General features: G+C 42.4%; 1 protein-coding gene across 4 annotated transcripts in view; it reads right to left on the bottom strand.

Moving 5' to 3' along the window:
* The window catches only part of lrp4 (low density lipoprotein receptor-related protein 4), a 392,905-nt gene that overhangs the window by 12,658 nt on the left and 355,984 nt on the right, over nt 1–24,263 (bottom strand). For 2 of the 4 annotated variants that reach the window (XM_060839081.1, XM_060839082.1), the window contains exons 34-37: nt 22,059–22,188; nt 18,106–18,176; nt 14,369–14,456; nt 12,240–12,381 (exon numbers count right to left, since the gene is read on the bottom strand). In XM_060839081.1, coding sequence (XP_060695064.1) covers nt 12,240–12,381; nt 14,369–14,456; nt 18,106–18,176; nt 22,059–22,188 — 431 coding nt within the window. Of the gene's footprint in view, nt 1–1,802; nt 1,869–12,239; nt 12,382–14,368; nt 14,457–18,105; nt 18,177–22,058; nt 22,189–24,263 lie in introns of those variants that run through there. The other 2 variants (XM_060839084.1, XM_060839083.1) reach the window with 2 other exon arrangements.

Below are 24,263 nucleotides of genomic sequence, written 5' to 3'. Positions count from 1 at the left end.
CGGTGTCAGACTGGAGTGGACAAAGTTAAAAATTACACAACACCAGGTTATAGTCCAACAGGTTTAATTCAAAGTACAAGTTTTCGGAGTGTTGCTCCTTCACCTGACAGCTAGTGGGACAGGATCATAGAACACACAATTTATAGTAAAATATCAAAATGTTATACAGCTGATGAGATGCATTGAACAGCAATCTAAGTTTGTTCAATACAGCTCATCAATTGTATGACACTTTCATCTTTTACTATAAATTCTGTGTTCTATGATCCTGCCCCACAAGCTACCTGATGAAAGAGCAGTGCTCTGAAAGCTGGTACTTTCAAATAATCTTTTGTTCTCTGGCATTATGCATGTTCTGATGATCCTACCTGTATTAAACTCCACTCTGCAAAAACGTTTTGCGAACAACCAGCTCCACAACTACACATGCACACTGAATTGTAACCACTACTTTTATTTTTGAACCTGAACTTTTCAGAATTTTCTAAATTGATCTGAAAGAGATCTAAGTTGTCATTTTCTTTTGACAACAAGCCCAAATTCTTCAACCTACTGTCATCTGAGATTCCTGAGACCATACAACGTAAGTGTTGGAAATATTGAAGAAGTACAGGTGTAAAATCAAAGTCAGCCAAATGCATGTACGTTCTAACTTGTTTGAACAATGTTGTCATGTTAAGTTTGTTCCTTAAGCCCAAATTTAATTGAGTAGTATAGCAAGGCCAGCTAGTGAGCATTTTAACACATTAGGATAGATTTTCATCTTCACTGGAAGATCAATTTGGATGGAGCATTGATAGAATTTTCTTTTGGGAGGGATGGACTTCATGCCCCTTATGGAACCCCTTCATTTTACTTCAATTATTTTCTATGGAGACAATCATGTGGTTATCTTAGCACTGTTAGGTCTTCCCCAGCGGATTGTACTTCCTCCACAGCACTCAGACAAAAATTACAGCTGAGATAAAAAGATGAAAATACACCCCATTCTTCACAAAACAAAGTAATATTGCCAAGGAAGTCAAATAGCAATGGTGAATGAAGAAATTATTTACTGAGGTCACCTGTTTACTGTATAGATTACTAAACACTTTTAAAAAACATTTATAATTCTGTGCTGAAAATGATTCAAAAGGAGCTTGGGAGAAAAGCAGAAGACAATAGCACAAAACAGCATGCACAACTTGTTATGTTTCCATGCTTGAACAGGGAATTATTCTGTTATTAAAAGCCATGAAAACAGATTTTAAAAACACCATGAGCTTTAATTTGTTTTGTTATGAAAGCACTTGCATTTTGCAAACTAAAAAAGGTTGAACTAAAATATTTTGTGTGCTGTTGCATTAAAATAATCTGAAACTTCTGAAGTTTTGTTGTCATTAAGTATGTTTTTTAGATTACAGTAAGTCATAATTGAAGCAGAAAAGATGTATATTCTTACTGCAAGAATAAACATTTCTCTTGCAGAATATAGATAACATTCAATAATAGTTTACACTTCATTATGTGTCCTTGTGTGAAATTTGACTGCATAATTAATCTCAGGAGAGTTCAATACAATGACATTGGAAAAACATTAAGATCTTCTACTCAACAGCACTGTACCAAGTCAGCATTCTCCTTTGTTAATATTTCTTTAGATCAATTAAATAAGTGCACATTTTAAGAATTATACTGCCTCAGAAAACAGTGGCCTTTCCCGATTTGCAAAATGCCACAATGCATTATGCCAGCCCATGTCAAATGGAAGGAAGCTGCTAGGATTGTGGCCTGCCGTATCACACACTCATGCTGACATGTACCTGAGGTGACGGTTGAAGTAGAAGTCAGAAAATGAAAGGTGAAAGACTATCAGATGGACCAGAAAGCTGCAGTGGAGGAAAAAGATTTCCAAAACATAACACATCAGTGACTCTAAATCTTCTATTTAGTATTGTTAAATAATATAATGTTTTCTATGATACAGAATCTTATTTTATACATCTTTTTATTTATGTATATGCATTATATTTATAAAACTGGAGAATTCTTTTATACAAACAACTCCATATTGTAGGATGAGTAAACCTGTCTCAAACCGTTACCTCAGTAGAATCCTTAATTCAGAAAATCTGTACTTATTGAGGATTTCCACCTAAGAGTGGCCTTCTCACCTCTAAAATAATGGCCAGGGATGTATTGGAGGATAGGAGAGACTATTTGAGCTTTGTTGGTACCATGAGCTCTGTGTAACTAAAATCTTCTTTCAGAAGGAACCGGGTAACAAAGTAACCCAGACACATACAAGACCAGGGCATGGGCACCAGCTGGATCTGTCATCACTCTCTGATCAGCATTCTCAACAGACACAACCATCCCAGTGCTGCCTGTGATACGGATCACTCCATGGTGTGTGCTAGGGTCAGGATGTAGTCCTTAAAGCTCTTTCACTCAAAGCAGAAATACTGTCCTTATCAGCCACACCGTCCACCCAGATAAAAACTAACAGTTCTTCAAATTTATTGAGCAGCCTCTGACATTCCTACACAGCTTGGAAGCAAAATACAACATACTTTAAGACACTACCTACAATACTGCACTCCAAACGTACGTAAACTAAAAAACAAAAAGAAGTTTGATGCTAATGGTGGAAATTCTTTGTTGGCAAGCAGCCCACTCATTAATCACAAGAGACCCGTGAGAGAAAACTCTGAATGTACTAAGTGCAACTGAAGGTAAAGTTCAATAGAACAGTAGGTGTTCCAATGATTACAAGTTACAACTCTTTCAGAATATCATATGTCCTTCAATTCAAGGAATAACAGATGCATTTATGTTGGGATCAAAAGAGGCAACAAGTCAATCAGCAAAGAAAACAGCTCTAATGAAAATAAAGGTAGGGGAGGTCATCACCAACTACAATGAACAGTTGAAAGAGGTGTGTGGAACACCAGCTTCAGTTCTATCTCGGGAGAACACTGTCACAGGAAATTCTTGACATCATACAAAACCTGCCTGCCATGGTAGCTGGGTAATGAACCCAAAGTGAAGAAGCTTAGTGAAGCATTTACTTGTTTTCCTTAACTTGCTGGAGGTTGTTGATAGCTTTGTACAACTGGGCTCTAACAATCACCAATCTGCCAATCAATGCTAAAAGAAACACATGCAACATTAAATCTGCAGCCATCATTAAGCTGAGTAACATGAGTGTCCAACAACAGAAACCTGGCTCAGAACACCCACTGTGACCCTGCCAAGCCTGCCTCCTCAGCGTACTCATCCACAGTGGAAAGGCCTGGGCAACATATACCAGGAAGGAGAAGATCAAAGAATTTAAACCTCATTGTTTCAACTTATACTTGGCATCTCTTAGTGGGACAAGGTCACCAATTCGAAGGTGTTGGAATGTGTTAATTCAATCAGTATACGGTCTGTGCTGGCTCAGTCACATTCATTTGATGGAAGCCACCCACATGCCCTGACACCTTCAATATTCTGCACTGGACACCATCTGTTGGGCATGCATACCTCTGATACAAGGACACCTGCAAATGGGAGATGAAGATGGTGCACATTGACACTGACAGGTTAGAGACAGTCACTAATGGTTCTGATCTCTGGAGAATGACTGTTTGGAATTGCGTTGGAAGAGGCCAGGAAAAATGAAAAAGTCAGCTGGCTGAGAAGAGAGCCCAAGGAAAATGGGTTGTTCATCTTCTCAGCCCCATGTCTTCCTCTACAGTAGAGGTTTACAAAATTATGAGGGGCATGGATAGGGTAAATAGACAAAGTCTTTTCCCTGGGGTCAGGGAGTCCAGAACTAGAGGGCATAGGCTGAGGGTGAGAGGGGAAAGATATAAAAAGGAGACCTAAGGGGCAACTTTTTCACCCAGAGAGTGGGACGTGTATGGAATGAGCTGCCAGAGGAACTCGTGGAGGCTGGTACAATTGCAACATTTAAGAGGCATTTGGATGGATATATGAATAGGAAGGGTTTGGAGGGATATGGGCCAGGTACTGCAGGTGGAACTAGATTGGTTAGGATATCTGGTCAGCATGGATGGGTTGGACTGAAGGGTCTGTTTCCATGTTGTACATCTCTATGACTGCCATAGCAGAATGAAACCCCTGACTCATACCAGGCAATGCTGAACACAGAGCGGACCACATTATGAGATAGAAGGCTGCAAGCAGTACTCTTACCTGTCATGCATCCCAATTCCACAGACATTGGCATCCAACATGTACCAGCCTCTAAGTACCCTCAAACCCTAAGACCCTTATTGAGGTGTTTAAAATTATGAACAATTTTAAAAGGGTAAAGAAGGATATTTTGTTTCCACTAGTTGGTATGTCAGTAACTAGGGGTCACAATTTCAAGATTGTCAGCAAGAGAGCTCGGAGTGAGATAAGGAGAAACTATTTTACTGAGAGAATTGTTAGGATTTGGGATTCACTGCCAGGGAGAGTGGTGGAGGCGGATTCCATAGGAGGTTTCAAAAGACAGCTGGATATGTATTTGAAAGTGATGAAGTTAGAGGGCTACGGAGTTAGGGCTGAAGAATGGGACGAGCTAGGTAACTCTTTCAGGAACTGGTACAGACATGATGGGTCAAATGGCCTCCTTCTGTACTGTAAAATTCTCTGATTCTACGACAACTGTTCTTACATCCTGACTTTCTCACTTAAACCTAGAGTCCCTGAAAAACTCATGACATCCCTCATTCGCAGCTTTCTGGGAATCAGAATACAGTGGGGTTGGATCAGTGTCACCGGAAAGATGCTGTACAAATAGCCCTTTCTCCTTTGCTGCGTCCATAAAGTATGTGCCACAAAATTAAGCAGAGGCATTTGTTTCTCAAACCATCAAATCGGGAGTAGAGGGACGAATAAGATAGGGATACTGTAGGAGACATTCATCACATGTCTGAATTAAGCTTTTAGAGATTAACATACAGTCACTGATTACAGCTAAGCATAATACTGTGCCCATGAATCAATGATGTAAAGAATACCAAAGTGACCAATGGCACTTTGTCCTTACACTTGAAGATAAAAAAAATCAGTATTTGTCAATTTCACTTCTAATTTTCACCCACGCTCTGACTCCTCCCTTCCCTTCTTCAACGTCTATTTCTGTAATCAAAAGTTAGGGCCATGATTTCCTGACCTTTGCCCCCCAAGAGATACCCATTTATAGGGCACAGCAGTAAGGAATGGGACAGAGCCCTCTTATGTCAGGTCTTTACCAGCCTAATGTCATCCTGGGAACAGAATTTGAAAGAACGGGCAGTAGCTCATTGTACCAATGAAAATGAGATAGCAAGATCACAAGATAAGTTGATCTTTCTTTTTGTTACTGAATTTTAGAAATCAGAGGTTTCTGTTTCTCTGGTCTGAAGCAGTAACCAATGCTGATGGGAGCAGTGATGGCACATACAAGATGCGTCAAACTCCACCATCCCTTTTGCAAGTGGTAAGTCAAGTCTGTCACCCTAACCCATGTTACCAGGTCAAAATAGGAAATAGTACAGGTAGTTCCTCTACAACACTATGGTTGTCTCCTTGTGCAACTGCTTGTAATAGAAAACTTAAAAGTGTTAGCTATGTTACAGCCAACATATGTTTTAAAAGTTTGCACTTTTAGAAACATTGTCCCCAATTCATCAACGGTGTTACAGCAAATGTGTGTTGTTGAAAAATGACCTGTGTGTCCATTTTTGACCTTCTCCCTTTCATTGACAATGTGTTCTTCTGTGTTGTCAATAATCTTCTTTGTACTCTTCCTTGTTCCCACTTTCTGCCTATGTCCTGTTCACTGGGTTTATTCTCACTTAATCACAACCAAAGTGTCAATATTAACAAGAGGTCACACTAATTTGTTGCTAAGAGGTGCAAATATTTTCGTTAGTTGGCCTAGTTTCTCACTTGTTAGACTCTGCAGAACAAGATGTAGTCTGTGCTTACAATACTCTCTCCTCTGTAAGTAGCCTTCTACCACAATGCATTCACAGATGCTCAATCTATGAGCCCAAGGGGCCTAGTGCTTCTAATCATTAATATAATAGACTGAAGTATTCCAAATCTGTGCAAGAAGCACACACATATCAATTATCAGGAACTTATGATAAATGTTAGCATTTTGGACCAATGTCAAAGGCCATTTTCCCTTTCAATTTTATTCCAACCACATAAATGACAAAAATCCTGATCATTATATAAACGGACAGGGGTATTATCGCTCAGTGGTATTATCATGAGATTGTTAATCCAGAAACCAAGTTAATGTTCTGGGGACCTGGGATTCAAATCCGTGATAGTAGAGGGTGGAATTTGAATTGATTAATAATCTGGAAGTAAAAATCTACTGATTACCATGATCAATTGTTGAAAAAAATTCACTGATGTCCTTCAGGGAAGGAAATCTACCATCCTCACCTGTCTGGCCTATATGTGACTCCAGACCCAGAAAGTGGTCTCGTCTCAACTGCTCTCTGAAATAGCCTAGCAAGCCACTCAGTTCAAAGGCAACTAAGGACAGACAATAAATGCTGCCCAACCAGTAACACTCATGTCCCACAAGTGAATAAATAAAAATTCCAATGAAAATTCCTACTGAAGAATATAAAATGGCCAGATCAGTCTGCACTCAGATCAGGGTTGGAGGACAGGGAAGGTATAGTGAAGGGTGAACGGATAACCATGGAAGGGGGAAATGGACAGAAAGGAGAACTATGGATGGGAATGAAAAAGAGCTTGGAAACAACCAGGAGACAAGGTAGCAAAGGTCAAACGTTTGCTTTCTATTGGATGGGGAGGGTGATATTTAAAGAATAGAAGCAGCTGAGTATGGGGGCACAGAATGAGAGTCAGACTTAATTGTGGTTAGGAAGATAAGACTCAGCATAAATCGGAAGGGGAAAAGGGAAGAGGGAAGCGGCGGGTGGAGGGGGGGTATGGCGGGTAATGATAGAAGACTATGTTGATCTGAGACTACTTAAGGAGTAAGGAGTTTTAGCAACAATAGCAGAGTAAAAGACCTTCTGCTTGAACTGGGTTGGAGCAGGCATAGAGTGGAAAATCAAATTCATGGGGAAATGTTCCAGAATGATCTATGTTGGCAGAAGGAAAAAAGGCATCTCTGAAAAAGTCTTGCACAGAATACTTCAACAGAGCTAGGGGGTTGTGACTAGATGTGCAAAGAGTATTTTATCGTCTGGAATCTCTGAAACTCATTGTCAAATATCAGGTTATTTTCTTTCTCTTTTATATTTAAAAATTCCGACTTATGAAGTACTAAAGAGCTTGCAATCTAGAGTTTTCAACCGTTAAAGCATAACAAACATTTTCCAGGGAAGTTCATTTTGGACCCATTTGGAAATTAGCCACTAATATCGTGTCATCAGTATTTGCAGTTTTGCTCCCAGCATTTTATCACTAGTTTCTTGAGAACTCAGGAAAAGGTTGAACATACTTACTTTTTAAGTTAAAAACCAATGTAACGACTTGTTTCATATGCTACTGGCTTTTAATGAAGTAAGGGAGTGATTGTCAGATTTTTGGAAGCTGCATCAGCTGGTTGGAAACTGTTGCTCAGAAGTTGCTACGTTTTTTTTTAAGTTGGCATGTATGAAAGCATCACAAGAACACCAATCTGCATTGCAAATTAGGGGTGGTTATAGAACATCGAAAGGAATGTGTGTTTTAAAGAGGACAAAAGTTGCTATGCTACAGCTTAAAATACATCCATTATATTTGGTACAGTGGACCTAATGCACTTATGCGAACTTTGTGGTGAATAAAGATGGTTTATTCCATCTTCCATTTGTACTAGATTTAACTATTACACAGAGATGTGGGACAGGAATTTTCAGATGGTGGGATTTCCTGCCTTTCCATCCAAAGAGGCAGCAGGGAATACATCCCCACCAATCAGGACAAGCCAACTAACACTCTAAGGAGAATTAACAGGCCAGAGGTGGGATTTTCTTGTCCCTCTCAGTCTGCAGTCCCAACAGCCACTGACACAGAGAATACAAGCAGGATGCAGGTTCCAGATCCTGAACGAGGTTAAATGCACGGGTCTCAGGGAGGGGAGGCTGGGGAGTTTGTGGGGCGAAGGGGGTGGTCTTGATAGAGAAGCCAGAGACAGAAGGAGCACCCATGGGTGGCAGGCCTTTAACAAGATGCCTGATGTAGAAAGGGGCCTTTCAGGGAGAATCTGCCAGGATTTCTATCTGCCTCAAACACTCCCCCTGCAATAGTCAAAATGGGCCACTTAAGAGTTACAATTAGAGCAGCCAGGCTATTCCAGGTCCCTATCTGACCCCCAACCCCTGCGGGCGCGCACACACACACACACACACACACACACTCAAGTTTGCGAGGTGAATCTGTACTTGCACTGCACTCATCTAGTCTACTGTATTCGCTGAAAAATGTGTTGCTGGAAAAGCGCAGCAGGTCAGACAGCATCCAAGGAGCAGGAGAATCGACGTTTCGGGCATGAGCCCTTCTTCAGGAATGAGGAGGGTGTGCCAAGCAGGCTAAGATAAAAGGTAGGGAGGAGGGACTTGGGGGAGGGGCATTGGGAGAGGTGGAAGGAGGTTAAGGTGAGGGTGATAGGCAGAGAGGGGGTGGGAGTGGAGAGGTCGGGAAGAAGATTGCAGGTCAAGAAGGCAGTGCTGAGTCCGAGGGTTGGGACTGAGATAAGGTGGGAGGAGGGGAAATGAGGAAGCTGGAGAAATCTGCTTTCATCCCTTGTGGTTAGAGGTCTGGCAATGGAGGAGGCCAAGGACCTGCATGTCCTTGGTGAAATGGGAGGGGGAGTTGAAGTGTTGAGCCACAGGGTGGTTGGGTTGGTTGGTCCGGGTGTCCCAGAGGTGTTCTCCGAAACGTTCCACAAGTAGGCGGCCTGTCTCCCCAATGTAGAGGAGGCCACATCGGGTGCAGCGGATGCAGTAAATGATGTGTGTGGAGGTGCAGGTGAATTTGTGATGGGTATGGAAGGATCCCTTGGGGCTTTGGAGGGAAGTGAGGGGGGAGGTGTGGGTGCAAGTTTTGCATTTCTTGCGGTTGCAGGGGAAAGTGCCCTGATAGGAGAGGGGAGGGAAATATATCCTTGGTGGTGGGGTCTGTTTGGAGGTGGCAGAAATGACGAAGGATGATACGATGTATCTGGAGGTTGGTGGGGTGGTAGGTGAGGACCAGTGGGGTTCTGTCCTGGTGGCGATTGGAGGGGCGGGGTTCAAGGGCGGAGGAGCGGGAAGTGGAGGAGATGCGGTGGAGAGCATCGTCAATCACGTCTGAGGGGAAATTGCAGTCTGACACCCTCCTCCAACTGACTGAACTGGTCCTCACTCTGAACAACTCTTTCCAATCCTCCCACTCCCTCCAAACCAAAGGAGTAGCCATGGGCACCCACCCAGCTATACCTGCCTCTACATCGGATATGTGGAACAGTCCATCTTCCGCAGCTACACTGGCACCACCCCCCCACCTTTTCCTCCGCTACATCGATGACTGTATCGGCGCTACCTCGTGCTCCCATGAGGAGGTTGAACAGTTCATCCACTTTACTAACACCTTCCACCCCAACCTCAAATTTACCTGGACCGTCTCAGACTCCTCCCTCCCCTTCCTAGACCTCTCCATTTCTATCTCGGACGACCGACACAACACGGACGTTGACTATAAACCGACTGACTCCCACAGCTACCTAGACTACACCTCCTCCCACCCTGCCCCCTGTAAAAACGCCATCCCATATTCCCAATTCCTTCGCCTCCGCCACATCTGCTCCCAGGAGGACCAATTCCAATACCGAACAACCCAGATGGTCTCCTTCTTCAAAGACCGCAATTTCCCCTCAGAAGTGGTTGACGATGCTCTCCACCACATCTCCTCCACTTCCCGCTCCTCTGCCCTTGAACCCCGCCCCTCCAATTGCCACCAGGACAGAACCCTACCTCCTCACCTACCACCCCACTAACCTCCAGATACATCGTATCATCCTTCGTCATTTCTGCCACCTCCAAACAGACCCCACCACCAAGGATATATTTTCCTCCCCTCTCCTATCAGCATTCCAGAAGGACGTCTCTCTCTGCAACCACCTCATCAGGTCCATACCCCGCACCAACCCCACCTCCATTCCCAGCATCTTCCCCTGCAACCGCAAGAAATGCAAATCTTGCGCTCACACCTCCCCCCTCACTTCTCTCCAAGGCCCCAAGGGATCATTCCATATCTGCCATAAATTCACCTACACCTCCACACACATCATTTACTGCATCCGCTGCACCCGATGTGGCCTCCTATACATTGGGGAGACAGGCCGTCTACTTGTGGAACGTTACGGAGAACACCTCTGGGACACCCGGACCAACCAACCCAACCACCCTGTACTCAATACTTCAACTCCCCCTCCCACTCCACCAAGGACATGCAGGTCCTTGGCCTCCTCCATCGCCAGACCATGGCAACACGACGCCTGGAGGAAGAGCACCTCATCTTCCGCCTAGGAACCCTCCAACCACAAGGGATGAATGCAGATTTCTCCAGCTTCCTCATTTCCCCTCCCCCCAGCTTATCTCAGTCCCAACCCTCGGACTCAGCACCGCCTTCTTGACCTGCAATCTTCTTCCCAACCTCTCCGCCCCCCACCCCGTCTCCGGCCTATCACCCTCACCTTAACCTCCTTCCACCTATTGCATTCTGACCACCCCTTCCCCCAGTCCCTCCTCCCTAGCTTTTATCTTAGCCTGTTTGGCACACTCTCCTCATTCCTGAAGAAAGGCTTATGCCCGAAACATCGATTCTCCTGCTCCTTGGATGCTGCCTGACTTGCTGCGCTTTTCCAGCGACACATTTTTCAACTCTGATCTCCAGCATCTGCAGTCCTTACTTTCTCCTGCTGTATTTGCTGTGCACATTGTAGTCTCCTCTACATTGGGGAGGTGAAGTATAGACTGCGTGATTACTTTGCAGAACGCCTATTTTCTATCTGCAAATATGACCCTGAGTTTCCAGTTGCCTGCCACTTCAACACCCCATCCTGTTCCCCAGCCAATATCTCTGTCTCAGGCTTGTTCCAGCGAAGCTCAGCACAAGCTGGAAGAACACCACATCTTTCTGCTCGGGAACACTGCAACGATCTGGATTAACATCAAGTTCAATAATTTTACAGCCTGAATATCTTCTTCCATGTCTACCTCCAACACACACACACCAAGCATTCTCACCATGTGGGCTGCTGCCACTAACAACCTATTGTTAGCCATGAACAGTCGCCATTAGCATTTATTCATTTGGCCATGCTGACTAGTACCTATTCCTTTGTCTGTCCAACAATTTTTCTCCTTCTCTGGACTCCATCTATCACTTACTCCTCCCCCCCTCCTTCCAATCTATCTTCAGCATTTATACCATCCTTTTCCTCACTACAACCAGTTCTGAGTAAGGGTCATTGGACCCGAAACGTTAACTCTACTTTCTCTGCATCTGCTGAGTTTCTGAGAAATTTCTGTTTCTGTCTCAGATTGCCAGCATCTGCAATTCTTATTATTTGTTCATCGTTATCACCGTTGATCATTCCAACTGTGATGACCTTCAGTTTTAACTTCTTTGCTTCCTTATTCCTTCTTTAAATCAACCTGAAAATTCTTCCATAACAAGCCAATAACAGGTAGGAAGACTAGGGAAGACTCCTGGTTGGCCTCCGAATGGGAAGAGATTGGATCCTCACCATCACTGTCTATAAGTCCAGAGACAACATCCCTGTCAAAGAATACCTGTCACCACAGCAGCTTGGACTTCCTCAGCAAAACCCTACCACTACTCATCAATACTTCCTCATTTACTTTTTTTTTGTTTTCTTTTGCAACTCTGACATCTTGAGCAACACATTGGCTATTGACTTTGAACTTTTTTTTTCCAAATGAGGATTTTGATAAATTAGAAATCCTAATTGCATCTTACTTCTTCCTTCCCTTTTTGAGATCCAGAAGCACCCTTACACGTGACTGAACGGCTTTTGTCCAACCAACAAATCACCCTTTAATCTGTTATCCACCACCAATAAAGCATCCATGTTTCCAATCAATCCATTCATGTGCAAGCCTGTCAAGGGCTTTGCAATAATACTAAAATGTGAGGGAGTGAGGGAAGGGATTAAATCAAACTGGAGTTGGAAGAGGAGATAAAGCACTCTTGCAGTGTCTACCTTTCTCTAAAAGCATCGATAGCATTAATGACTTTACCTCTTTTTTATATCGGAGCTGATTATATATTGCTGGTTTCTGCACAGTTTCAATTTTCACTTCCTGTGTAGATGTACGGTATGACGGGTTGCTGTAGGTTAGGTTACTCACAACCGGATCATTAAACTTTGACTTCTTATGCCTGAGAAACAGAAAGTGAAAGTTATTTGTTTGCAGAAAGAGATTTCATCCAGAAATCTGAAATTATCCAGCTGCAGCAATCTGATATCCAACTTGGATAAGGTGAAGGATTTTCACAGTGGCTTGGTGCAGGATGGATATCTTACATTGCCACATGGTACGTACACCTCAGTTGCAACCCAAAATGCAACATTGTACTAATGGCTTCCACAAAGAAAGCATAGGGAGAGAGTTTCCATTTTGACATTCCAGCCATACGCTGGAAGAGTCGAGAGTGTGGTGCTGGAAAAGCACAGCAGGTCAGGCAGCAGGAAAATCCGAGCAAAAACTCGCCATGTGCTTGAAGAAGGCTGGAACATTTTGCATCTCAGCTAGTGGTCACTGGGTTATTTTACTGAACAGAAAATCATTGAAGCATGCACATAATTTCACACTATGCTCTTCAGACAGACAGCAGCACCTCCTGGCTTCAGAAAAAGACTCAACATATTTTGGGAGCTGCCTGCCAATCATGTCAGAGACATGTCCTCCTTTAATTTAAACCTAACAGTTTACAATATGGTCGTATAACTGGCGATAGACCTTCATGAGCATTTCTGTTCTAAGGACATCACAGATTAAAAACACATACGCAATTGGAAGACAACAGTTTATACTGAGGGAGCTGATATAATTTGTTTCCAATTCAAAGTTTAAACAGAAGATCTCACTCCACTTCTCAATATCCAAAAATAGAACCTCCTGATGTCTCAGCAGACTATGTCAGCTCGAAATATTACACTTCATTTGCAATAAGTCACATTTGCTCATCTATCGCTGAAATCACACTAACATTAAGTCAATTAAGTTATGCTGTTGCAATTATCATTTTGCTGTTTCACTCTCAGTGCCGTTGCCCACTGTGTGCTCTTTGTATTTCTGAACATGTCAGCACTGCCTTTAACACCCCAATTTTAGTCAAGTCCTATTAGTGATGTTCCGATCCCACTTTCCACTGAGCACTTGCCTGGAACCCTTTAAAATGTTGTTCTATGGAAAATGATGCCCTCTGCTCTCTGAGTGCAGCATTAGGGATCACTGCAGTTACACCACAAAAGAGTTGGACTAGCTGTCACACATTAGAAGGGTTGCATTTGTCAAAAAGAGCTGTTTGAAAGTTATATTATTGATCTCTGTTAAGAAGTACAATTTTGTACATGTGTAGCTATCAACAGGTTCTGTCAAACTTGAATTTTTAACATTAAACAATAAAAGAGCATAATTAGGGTCAATGGGATTTATATATTTTATTTATAAATACTTTCACAAGTGTCAGTGTTGAGACTTTACACACTTTTATATTTTAACATCCACAACCTTTTTTCCCACTGCTGGACAGTGGATGCTTAAGAACTGCCCTCAATTAAATCATGATCATAGCAGTTTTTAACACATGCAAAACCAGTCATCACTGTCCATTTCTTAGGAGTGAGAAAGACCGACACAAATCAAAACACTTGTTCCTTCCCTTCCATGGATGTAATAATGGATATTATGTTTTAATTTTGCAGCAGGTTTACACCTTATATGGCTGTATCAGGGTGTTTTAATGTACAACTCTGCAGTAACTGAAACAATTGCATGCCTCGTGTGAATACAATTATTCCTTGAAAGCAGAGTGTGTTATAGCATTATTCTATCAAAGGAGGGGCTGCTGGTGTTTAAATGAGATCATGTTTATCTAATACACAGATTACAGCATCACTACAAGGTCTACAATGGGTCAGGAAGATGGCTCATCACTGACAATTTCAGAATGGACAGTCTGTCCAGTCTTTTCAATACAGAATGCACTTCTTGGTCTACATGAATTAATCTATATACAAACTGAACCACAAGGTGGTGAAACAGGGAGACCTGGAGCCTCATTTTTGAGAACCTACAATGTGCACTGCTTACAACATATGTTCACAATTCAGGATGTTTCAAAGAAGAAAAAAATACAATACCTGTATATGATGACTGCAGCGATGAGAATCAATATGGCCAATATTGACAAGACTGCTCCAATGATGTAACTTATGTGCAGTCCTTCACCTGCAATGATTATAAAGCCAGTTGGTTCGAATGAAATGAAATGCAATGCTATAGTCTGACTGGAATGGTTATTGTTGCAGAATAATATGTAAAAATAAAATTAGAAAATTCAAAAGTAGTTTCCAATTGCATTATAAAGATTTAATACAGATTCACTGCTTCAAATTTTGTTCACCGAGAGCTAACATAGTAATCTCTGAACCACAGTTAACTTGTTTCTTCCTTACTAATATTCTTTCATGAATAGAAGCACTAACAATGTTCATATTGTGAATACATTGGGAAATTCAGCTGGGCAGTATCACGTATGATTGTAAACATAGCTTTAAGGATGCTGGGTAAGCAGGTGAATTGCACTTTTAAGAAGGTAGTCTAGCTGCACTGTAGGTGTAGAGTGTTCTGCATTGGTTAAATCTGGGCTTGTGCCCATAATTGACCACACAGATTGACTGTTAGAAAAGGCATCACGGAAATATGGAGGGACGTTTATTTCACATAGCCACACAAACACAGGAAGAGAGATTTGGAGTTCCTCTTAGGTACTTTTAGGAAGTCGTTGGCAAACTTATGGGGTCAAATTCCTATTCCTCCCACAGCCATTTGGTGTAGTCCTGGCAAATATAAATCCCACCACTACCCTTCCACTAATAAAAATACAGAGAGGATAATTTTTTTTTAGATTAGACTAGACTTACAGTGTGGAAACAGGCCCTTCGGCCCAACAAGTCCACACCGACCCGCCGAAGCGCAACCCACCCATACCCCTACATTTACCCCTTTACCTAACACTATGGGCAATTTAGCATGGCCAATTCACCTGACCCGCACATCTTTGTGACTGTGGGAGGAAACCGGAGCACCCGGAGGAAACCCACGCAGACACGGGGAGAACGTGCAAACTCCACACAGTCAGTCGCCTGAGTCGGGAATTGAACCCGGGTCTACAGGCGCTGTGAGGCAGCAGTGCTAACCACTGTGCCACCGTGCCGCCCACAATGCCACCGTGCCGCCCATCTTAGAACAAAAAAAACTTCAGAGAATTTTAATTTGATGACTCCGTGGTTTCCAGCCCCGCCATATTGCAATTGTTCTCTGTTTTCAATTGAATCAATAATACATAGCACTATATATCAGGTAGTTATTCTACACTCCCCTATTTTCAACGAAGCAGCTTTTGCTTTGTAATGATGCCCGAGATACACTACTGCAGGTGGACTAGTGTGTGCTGATAGCTGTTTAAACTTTATTCATGAGAAACATTTACGATGAAGCTACATGATCTGCTGGATTGCTCCTTATATTCATCAGCAAAGATGGTTGGTGATAATTGGCTCCCTAACATTTATAATTGCACCAGCCTTCACATTGGTTTCTAGCATTGTCTGAGCTGAGGGGAGTCAAACTGGATACTGTAAATTGGTGCTGTCCAATCACCGCACTCGAAAAAAAAAATCACACAGCTATCAAACTATTCATACCTTCTGAGAAAAGGGATTTATGTGACCAAAGAATATTGTTAGGCCTTAAGATCTAGGAGCAGTATGAGGCCATTTGGCCCATCAGGTCTGCTCCGTCATTCGGTCGTGACTGATTTGTTTCTCAACCCTATTCTCCCACCTTCTCCCATAACCCTTCATCCCCTCACAAACCTACAGCCTATCTATCTCTGTCTTAAATATATTCATTGATTGCCCTCCATATCCTTCTGCAACAATGACTTCCACAGATTAACTACTCTTAGGCTATGCCCTCTGGTCCTTGTCTCTCCTACTAGTGGAAACATCTTCTCCATGTCCACTCTATCAAGTTACTCAGTAATCTGTAAGTTTTAATTAGATCCCACCTCATCCTTCTAAACTCCATTGACCTTATATATCTCCATCAGTCCCTTTGTGCTTCAGATTTCCGAAGCCTTTCCCATTTAGAAACTAGCCTACACCTCTATTCTTCCTAACAATGTGCATACCCTCATGCTTTCCCACATTCTATGCCACCTTTACTTCTTTGCCTACTCTCCTGGCCTGTTCAAGTCTTCTGCAGCCTCCCTGCTTCCTCAACACTACCTGACCCTCCGCCTATTTTTGTGTCATTTGCAAACCTGGCAACAATGCCCTCAGTTCCTTCATCAACTTTGTTAATGAGCAACATTAATAGTTGTGGTCCCAACACAGATTCCTGAGGAAGTCAGTAAGTCACTGCCATCCTGAAAAAGTCCTCTGTATCCGTACACTCTGCCTTCTGCCATTCAGTTAATCCTCTATCCATGCCAGTATCTTGCCCCCACACTATGGTTCTTATCTTACTTGGCAGCCTCCTGTGTGGCACCTTATCAAAGGCCTTCTGAAAATCCAAACAGCTCATTTCCACTGGCTCTCCTTTGGTGAACTTGCTCATTACCTTCTCAAAGAATTCTAGAAGGCATAACCTCCTACCGACAATGCTGTGCTGACTCAGTCCTATTTATCATGAACTTCTGAGTATTCTACAATCTCATCCGGAATAATGGACTCTAAAATATCACCAGAGATCAGGAAAAGCGGCCTATAGTTTCCTGTCTTCCGCCTCCTTCCCTCCTTGAACAGAATATCACATTAACTATTTCCCAGTCCCCCTGGGACCCTCCCTGGCTCCAGTGATTCCTGAAAGATCGCCACCAATGCCTTTACAGCCTCCACAGCCATCTGCTTCAGAACTCCGTGTTGTGATGAGTGAGATACATTGTCATGAATATGATACACTGAATCAAATTATGGTTTTCATCTAAACTCAATCGATACAGTGAAACACAATCACATTCTTTGTCCCTGGAAAATTCACTCATTCTCCAGTGTGAAGGTACTCCACCTAGTGGTCTGGTTGAAAAAAGAATTAAATGTAAAACAACTAGCTTTTCATAAAGCACCTTCAATCTCTGTTTAAAAACATTTGGACAGGTTACCGGGCAGGATTAGCAGTATCCTGCTCGCCCAATTAGCAGATGGGTGGGGACAGGGATGAAGTGGTATTTTAAACTGTTTCAAAACCCATCAACGAGCAACAAAACAGTTTAAGGGCTAATGAAATGCTGCTAATGAAAGACAGAAATTATGGTCATGATCTTCTAGTTTCAGAGGCAATGGGCCAGGGAGGAGGAGCACAACTTCATGAGGGTCACTCAACCCGTCAAGTCTGCTCCGCATTTCTCAACCCCATTGTCCTGCCTTCATGAGGTGGCAGTGGGACATCCCAGAATACCTCTGCTGAATTAAATTTGGTTAATGACCATTTAAGGGCACAGCTTTGGGTATCTCAGCTGCAGACAGAACAAGGAAGAATCAGCCCAATCGACTGGTAATCAAGTTGTTTGTGAAGGTCTTCAGGGTGTTTTACAATATGAAAGAGCTTTTTAGATGCTAATTGTTGCTCCTTCAACATGAGTGGGCCCACGATCTTGGACCTCTTGATCCAAAGGCTTTGGGGAAGTACTTTCACCACACGGACCGCAACAGATCACAACGCCTCATCAACACCCTTTGCAAAGGCAAGTAAAGACAACAATAAGCACTTGCCATCCTAGTACTGTCCATATCCCCAGAATAGAATTCTAGAAAATGAGAAATAATCACTGTTAAACAAGAAAAGATCTAATGTCATAGTGCAGAAAACATACCATTTATCGCTGGCAACACTTGGTTTACACTCTCCTCGCACAGACCCTGACTTGCATCTTTCTGAGAACAGCTAGAAACAAAACACTGCTTTTAGCAATTGACATGAAACTCATTGACATAACTGCGGTAAAACTCAATCTTTCGATTAGTACCAGTCTTGCACTATTAACCATTCAGGATAAGGATTATTTAATGGTTCCATAAAATGATTTAATGAGTGATCAATCATTCATCTGTGATAGTTACACAAGCTTTTGGAATATAAAAATAACATTTCAATATATCAGCAACGATCAAACACATGCCATGCAACTTTTCATTAATAAAATAATAACACAAGAGAATTTCATTCTCTTTGCTATTTGTTGAACTTGACGCACCAAAGAGGGTTACACAGCTGGAAAATAACCTTGTCCACAAATATCAGCAGGTTATCACACTGTTGTCGATGTTACCACAGACTTGGGTACCTTCACGTACCAATACAGTAACTGCAAGCTGGAACCTATTATGATGTGGAGGTGCCGGTGTTGGACTGGAGTGGACAAAGTCGGAAATCACACAACACCAGGTGATGAAGGAGCAGTGCTCCAAAAGCTTGTGATTTCAAAAAAACCTGTTGGACTATAACCTGGTGTCGTGTGACTTCTGACCATGTGAATTATGACCAATTGTTGGTTCAGCTGAAATCAGCTTGAAACAGGAAAAGAATGATCATTGATCATACTGGGGTGGTTTTTGATGAGGTGTAGCCTTTCCTGTGAGCCTGCAGGAACATCGCAATGGGCTTTAGGCAAACTGTGGAAAGTAATTTGGAAGGTCTAATTACAATTTAACATCAGGGTGGCACAGTGGCTCAGTGGTTAGCGTTGCTGCCTCACAGCACCAGGATCCCAGGTTCAATTCCAGCCTCGGGCGACTGTGTGTGGAGTTTGCATATTCTCCCCGTGTCTGCGTGGGTTTCCTCCCACAGTCCAAAGATGTGCAGGCCAGGTAAATTGGTGATGCTAAATTGCCCCATAGTGTTAGGTCAATTAGTCAGAGGGAAATGGGTCTGGATGGGTTACTCTTCGAAGGGTCAGTGTGGATTGGTTGTGCTGAAGGGCCTGTTTCCACACTGTAGGGAATCTAATCTTGCTAGAAAAGTCTTGAATTCCTGATATCAAAGATAATCATTAAAATCCAATGGTTAATACTTTAGTTTTAAATCACACAGACAGAAATAGCATCTGTGGTACCTGTAGCTATCGAATAACTTACAAGATCCCCTTCTACTTGAGGGCAAAACAAGTCTTCTTTCTAAATATACTTTTAAAAATGTTTACATTGCCAACGAGAACATATCTCCAATGCACTGTATGACGACCACTCTTAACACTTTCAGCTACTGCATTTGCTCAATGTAACTATTAATTATGGCAGTTACATTATTTTAGCTTTCTTGGTGTGGCACAAACCTACTTACTGGGACTGGGATTCAGCTTGGATTTATGATGTTTTCAACAATTTTGCTGAACTGCTTTTCTCAATAAGGAAAGAAGGGGTGGCATGGCGGCTCAGTTACTCAGGGGTTAGCACTGCTGCCTCACAGCACCAGGCATCTGGGTCTGATTTTAGCCTCACTCTGTGTGGAGTTTGCACATTCTCCCTGTGTCTGCAAGTGTTTCCTCCGGGTGCTCTGGTTTCCACCCACAATCCAAGGATGTGGAGGTTAGGTGAACTGGCCATGCTAAATTGCTCCATAGTGTTCAGAGATGTGTAGTTTAGGTGCATTAATCAGCGGTAAATGTAGAGTAATAGGGTAGGGGAATGGGTCTTTGGAGGGTCGGTGTGGACTTGTTGGGCCAAATGGCCTATTTCCACACTGTAGGGATTCAATGATGAAGTCCTTGCACTGCTGGCAGTAGGCATTCTGGTGCATGCTCCTAGTGATCTAAAAGGACACTTTATGGATCTGCATAAAGTACAGCAAACGTTTCATCTCTTAACATACTCCGTTCTCACTGCCCAACATCACTCTCATCTGACAGTGGATAAGATCTCAGTTTGTGATCAATATCAGTTGCAATAATATGAAATTGAGACTGTAACAACGTGTCTCATACATTTGAGACACAGTCCTTTCACTGCTTAGCCTCCAGGACCTTAGGTACAAAAAGGAAGTGACTTTTTTTATTCTTTTGATTTTTTTTGTAAAGGTTTTCCAGAATTGCTGTAACAATTACATTGACAGGATCACAGTGATATAAGTAGAACAAAATTCTGCAGTGCGATGCATCAGCTAAATCACAAATAAGCCAACCAACTACTCTATTTTTAATTTCCAAAAGAAATCTGCGGAGATTTATTTCAACATATTGTCATTTCATACCAAGCAAGTCTCATGGTTATTTTCAATCTACCATTTTTTCCTTAAGCTTGAAAATTACAAAGAGGCTGTGACGATACTATGGCTTTAAGAAATGTATTTTGTCCTTTTGTTTTTGAAGAGCGGTTTTAAGACAGAGGTGCTGAGCTGTCTATTTGTAAGACCTTGGTGTTTTTTTTTGAAGTTGGAACAATAGAAGCAGTCTGAATGGGTGGGGTCAAGCTCCTACAGAACCAGGACTTTTAGGTATAATTTTTCAGTAGCAGCTGTTGCTGGGTCTTGAAGCTAGGTTGGCAATATGTTTAGCTATCACCATTGTTAACAGCTAACCCGAGAATGCAACTTTAAAAAAAAAGTTTTGTGATTTACACATAAAAGAAGTGAAACTATCACGGTATTCTAACAGATGAAAGGCTTAACAGACAATCAATTTTTCAATGTATAATTTCAGTTACATCACACTGTAAATTTTTGTTATAAATTCTGTGATTGAGCCCTTCACTATCACCTGATGAAGGAGCATTGTTCCGAAAGCTAGTGTGCTTCCTGTTTGACTATAACCTTGTGTTGTGTGATTTTTAACTTTGTCCACCCCAGTCCAACACCGGCATCTCCAAATCATCCCTTTGCAGTAAGTGTGAGTGAATTACATATAAGTATCGCTCCATTTGGATGTACTCTGCTTTGTCTAGGATGAACTATGAAAGCAACCACCCCAACACACACAAAAGAAGTTGCATCAAGACACTATTCAAAAGGACCACAACACACTGCAGTACACTAGAACTGCAAAAAGAGGAAGAAGAACACCTACACAATGTATTCGCCAAAAACGGATACCCGCACAATTTCATCAACAGATGCCTGAGGGAAAGACAACGGAACGAGGACATGCCACAACCCAAAGGACTAGCCACACTAACATACATCAAGAGCATTTCTGCACTGACAGCCAGACTACTGCGACCACTAGGACTCATAACAGCACACAAACCAACAGCCACTCTCAGACAACAACTCACCAGAACGAAGGACCCGATACCCAGCATGAGCAAAACCAATGCAGTGTACAAAATCCCATGCAACGACTGCACAAAACACTACATAGGACAAACAGGAAGATAGCTAATGATCCGCATCCATGAACACCAATTAGCCACAAAACGACATGGCCAGCTATCCTTAGTAGCCACACACTCAGATGACAAGCAACATGAGTTCGATTGGGACAACACTACTATTATAGGACAAGCCAAACAGAGAACAGCCAGGGATTTCCTAGAGGCATGGCACTCATCCACAGATTCAATCAATAAGCACATTGACCTGGACCCAATATACCGACCACTGCAACGGACAGCTGGAACTGACAACCGGAAGCGGCAGATTCAAACCACTACAAATGGCAGAGGAAAGATCACAGAAGCACTTCACAGGAGACTCCCAAGCACTGGGGATGTCACCTAGACAGGGGAAGAAACATCTGCAACACAAATTCCCAGCTCGGCGAACAGAACTACATGAAAAGCTCCCTGTATCAAGCTGAAGGTGTTACATATCGAAGGCTACAATCTACACACTTACTTCTCACTTGTATTCTCAACAGGATCCGTTGGTTTTGCAGGGAAAAAGTCAAAGTTCCTGCGGGAATCTCCAGCATCGGCTTTCTCACTGGAGCGGGTGGTTTCTGGAAACGGAGGCACATATCCAGGAACTGCGAAGAATTATGTTTATTGAACATGCTAAAATTACATTTAACTAGCATAACACTACTTTCACCCACAGGAGCATCCAGTCAGTTTATAAATAATGCTCAGTATCTTTCACTTCACATAAGTCACTCCAAATCTGAACCAATCTATCTTAAGGTGGTGCCAAATAAAGAGATTCTTTCCAGAAGGTGAAGATGAATTTTTGTGTTACTGTGTGCACATGTGCGAGAGAGAAAGATACACTCCCTTCCTGCACACACAGACTCTACAATTTGTGTCACGAATAGGACAATGGAGAATCTTGAGGACAGAGGGAATAAACAGGTGAATGGTATTGGCCTATGAATGGCAAGGCATGAAGGATAACAGGCTGTTGTAGTACTCTTGTGATTCCACACGGGATAAACAGAGACTGACTACTGTATCTAGCACTATCCTTCAATACAACAGGTCAGCTGTCAGAAGCAGGCTCAATACTGAGTTTGGAAATTTGGAAAAGAGGCAGGGTTTAAAGGAAATTTCCATTGGAAAAAAAAATGTAAAAACTAATGGAAACCACGATCATGAGTTTGCAGGTCCTGAACTGGGACCAAATAGAGTCCTGATTTAAGAAAACCTTCTGACACAGGAAAGCAGAGGTTATTTAACCGGTGCACAGCGGCAGGCGGGCGACCGGGGGTTGGAAGTTGCCTGCGCCTCCTGGAAATGGATACTTTAGAATTTTTGGAATTTGCATAAATCACACCAGCAGAGTGGAGGCCTGAACAAAGGATTGAAGGTATGAAGAGTACAAAAGACAAATAAAAATGAATTTGCTGCGTTTTTCAGCAATTTCTCTTTTTATTTAAAAATGGGGTTGCATCTTTTACAGTTCATCACGAAACACTGGAACTGGAGTTGTACGGGTGTTTACTGAAGTAACTGGTGACAGTAGTGCTATGATTGGACAATGCAATGTATTGATGATTAAATAAAGTAGTTACCAGGTTCTGTCATGTAAAAGAACAGCACAGAAAAAATAAGTCATTTGGAAGTATTAAATCTGACCTTACACTCAAAAAGAAAAGTGGGATTCTGTATTATAGTTTAATTCAGTTGGAGATGCAGAGCTAATTGTTTAACACGTCCTGTGATATTCTTTGTAGATTGGCTCAGCTATCTGTTTGGCTCTGTAAAAGGTTTGAGAGATGCAAACGGTTTGAGTGGGCGGCATGGTGGCACAGTGGTTAGCACTGCTGCCTCACAGCGCCAGAGACCCGGGTTCAATTCCCAACTCAGGCGACTCACTGTGTGGAGTTTGCACATTCTCCCCGTGTCTGCGTGGGTTTCCTCCGGGTGCTCCGGTTTCCTCCCACGGTCCAAAGATGTGCAGGTCAGGTGAATTGGCCATGCTAAATTTCCCATAGTGTTGGGTAAATGTAGGGGAAAGGGTGGGTTGTGCTTCGGCGGGTCGGTGTGGACTTGTTGGGCCAAAGGGCCTGTTTCCACACTGTAAGTAATCTAATCTAAAAAAAGCTTTTGTTCATTACATAAAGGCAAGACAGGACCTGCCTGGCTGTGTGAAAATTCAATATGTGAACTTTGGCGATCTTCAAAAGTACATCAGACTCTGCAATTCAGTCCGTTTACTCAGGGAAATATCACTTCAATGGCTTGGCTGTCATCGAAGTACTAATGGGCTCAAACTACAATATTCGTTCATTTAACCAACATTGAAAATGGCTGTTTGATGGCTTTTAGAGATTTACAAACTTTCGAGGACAATTGGTTTTTAGAATCTATTTGAAAAATTTCTGAATTTTCAATGACTTCCAAAGTGAAACAACAAGGTTTGATAGTTCTGTTCATAAAGTAGACTTTGAAGGCATAGCAATGTAAAGATATTATTTAATGAACATGTAGATGATTCCCTGAGGCAGGCTGCGATCTAAGTATGATCTCACTAGTCGTGTATTAGAGATGCTGCTAGAAGGCTGGAATTAGTGCAGCTCATAGCAAAGAGCATTACTGCCTTATCATTAACTATCTGTTGTTAATAAACAATATTTAAAAGAAATGTACAAGCCTTGCCTGAGCT

This window comes from Hemiscyllium ocellatum, chromosome 18 (genome assembly GCF_020745735.1).
Source record: "Hemiscyllium ocellatum isolate sHemOce1 chromosome 18, sHemOce1.pat.X.cur, whole genome shotgun sequence".
In the NCBI taxonomy this organism is placed as follows: domain Eukaryota; kingdom Metazoa; phylum Chordata; class Chondrichthyes; order Orectolobiformes; family Hemiscylliidae; genus Hemiscyllium; species Hemiscyllium ocellatum.
Note: the sequence above shows the minus strand (reverse complement) of the source record. Positions and strands in the feature narration are given on the sequence as shown.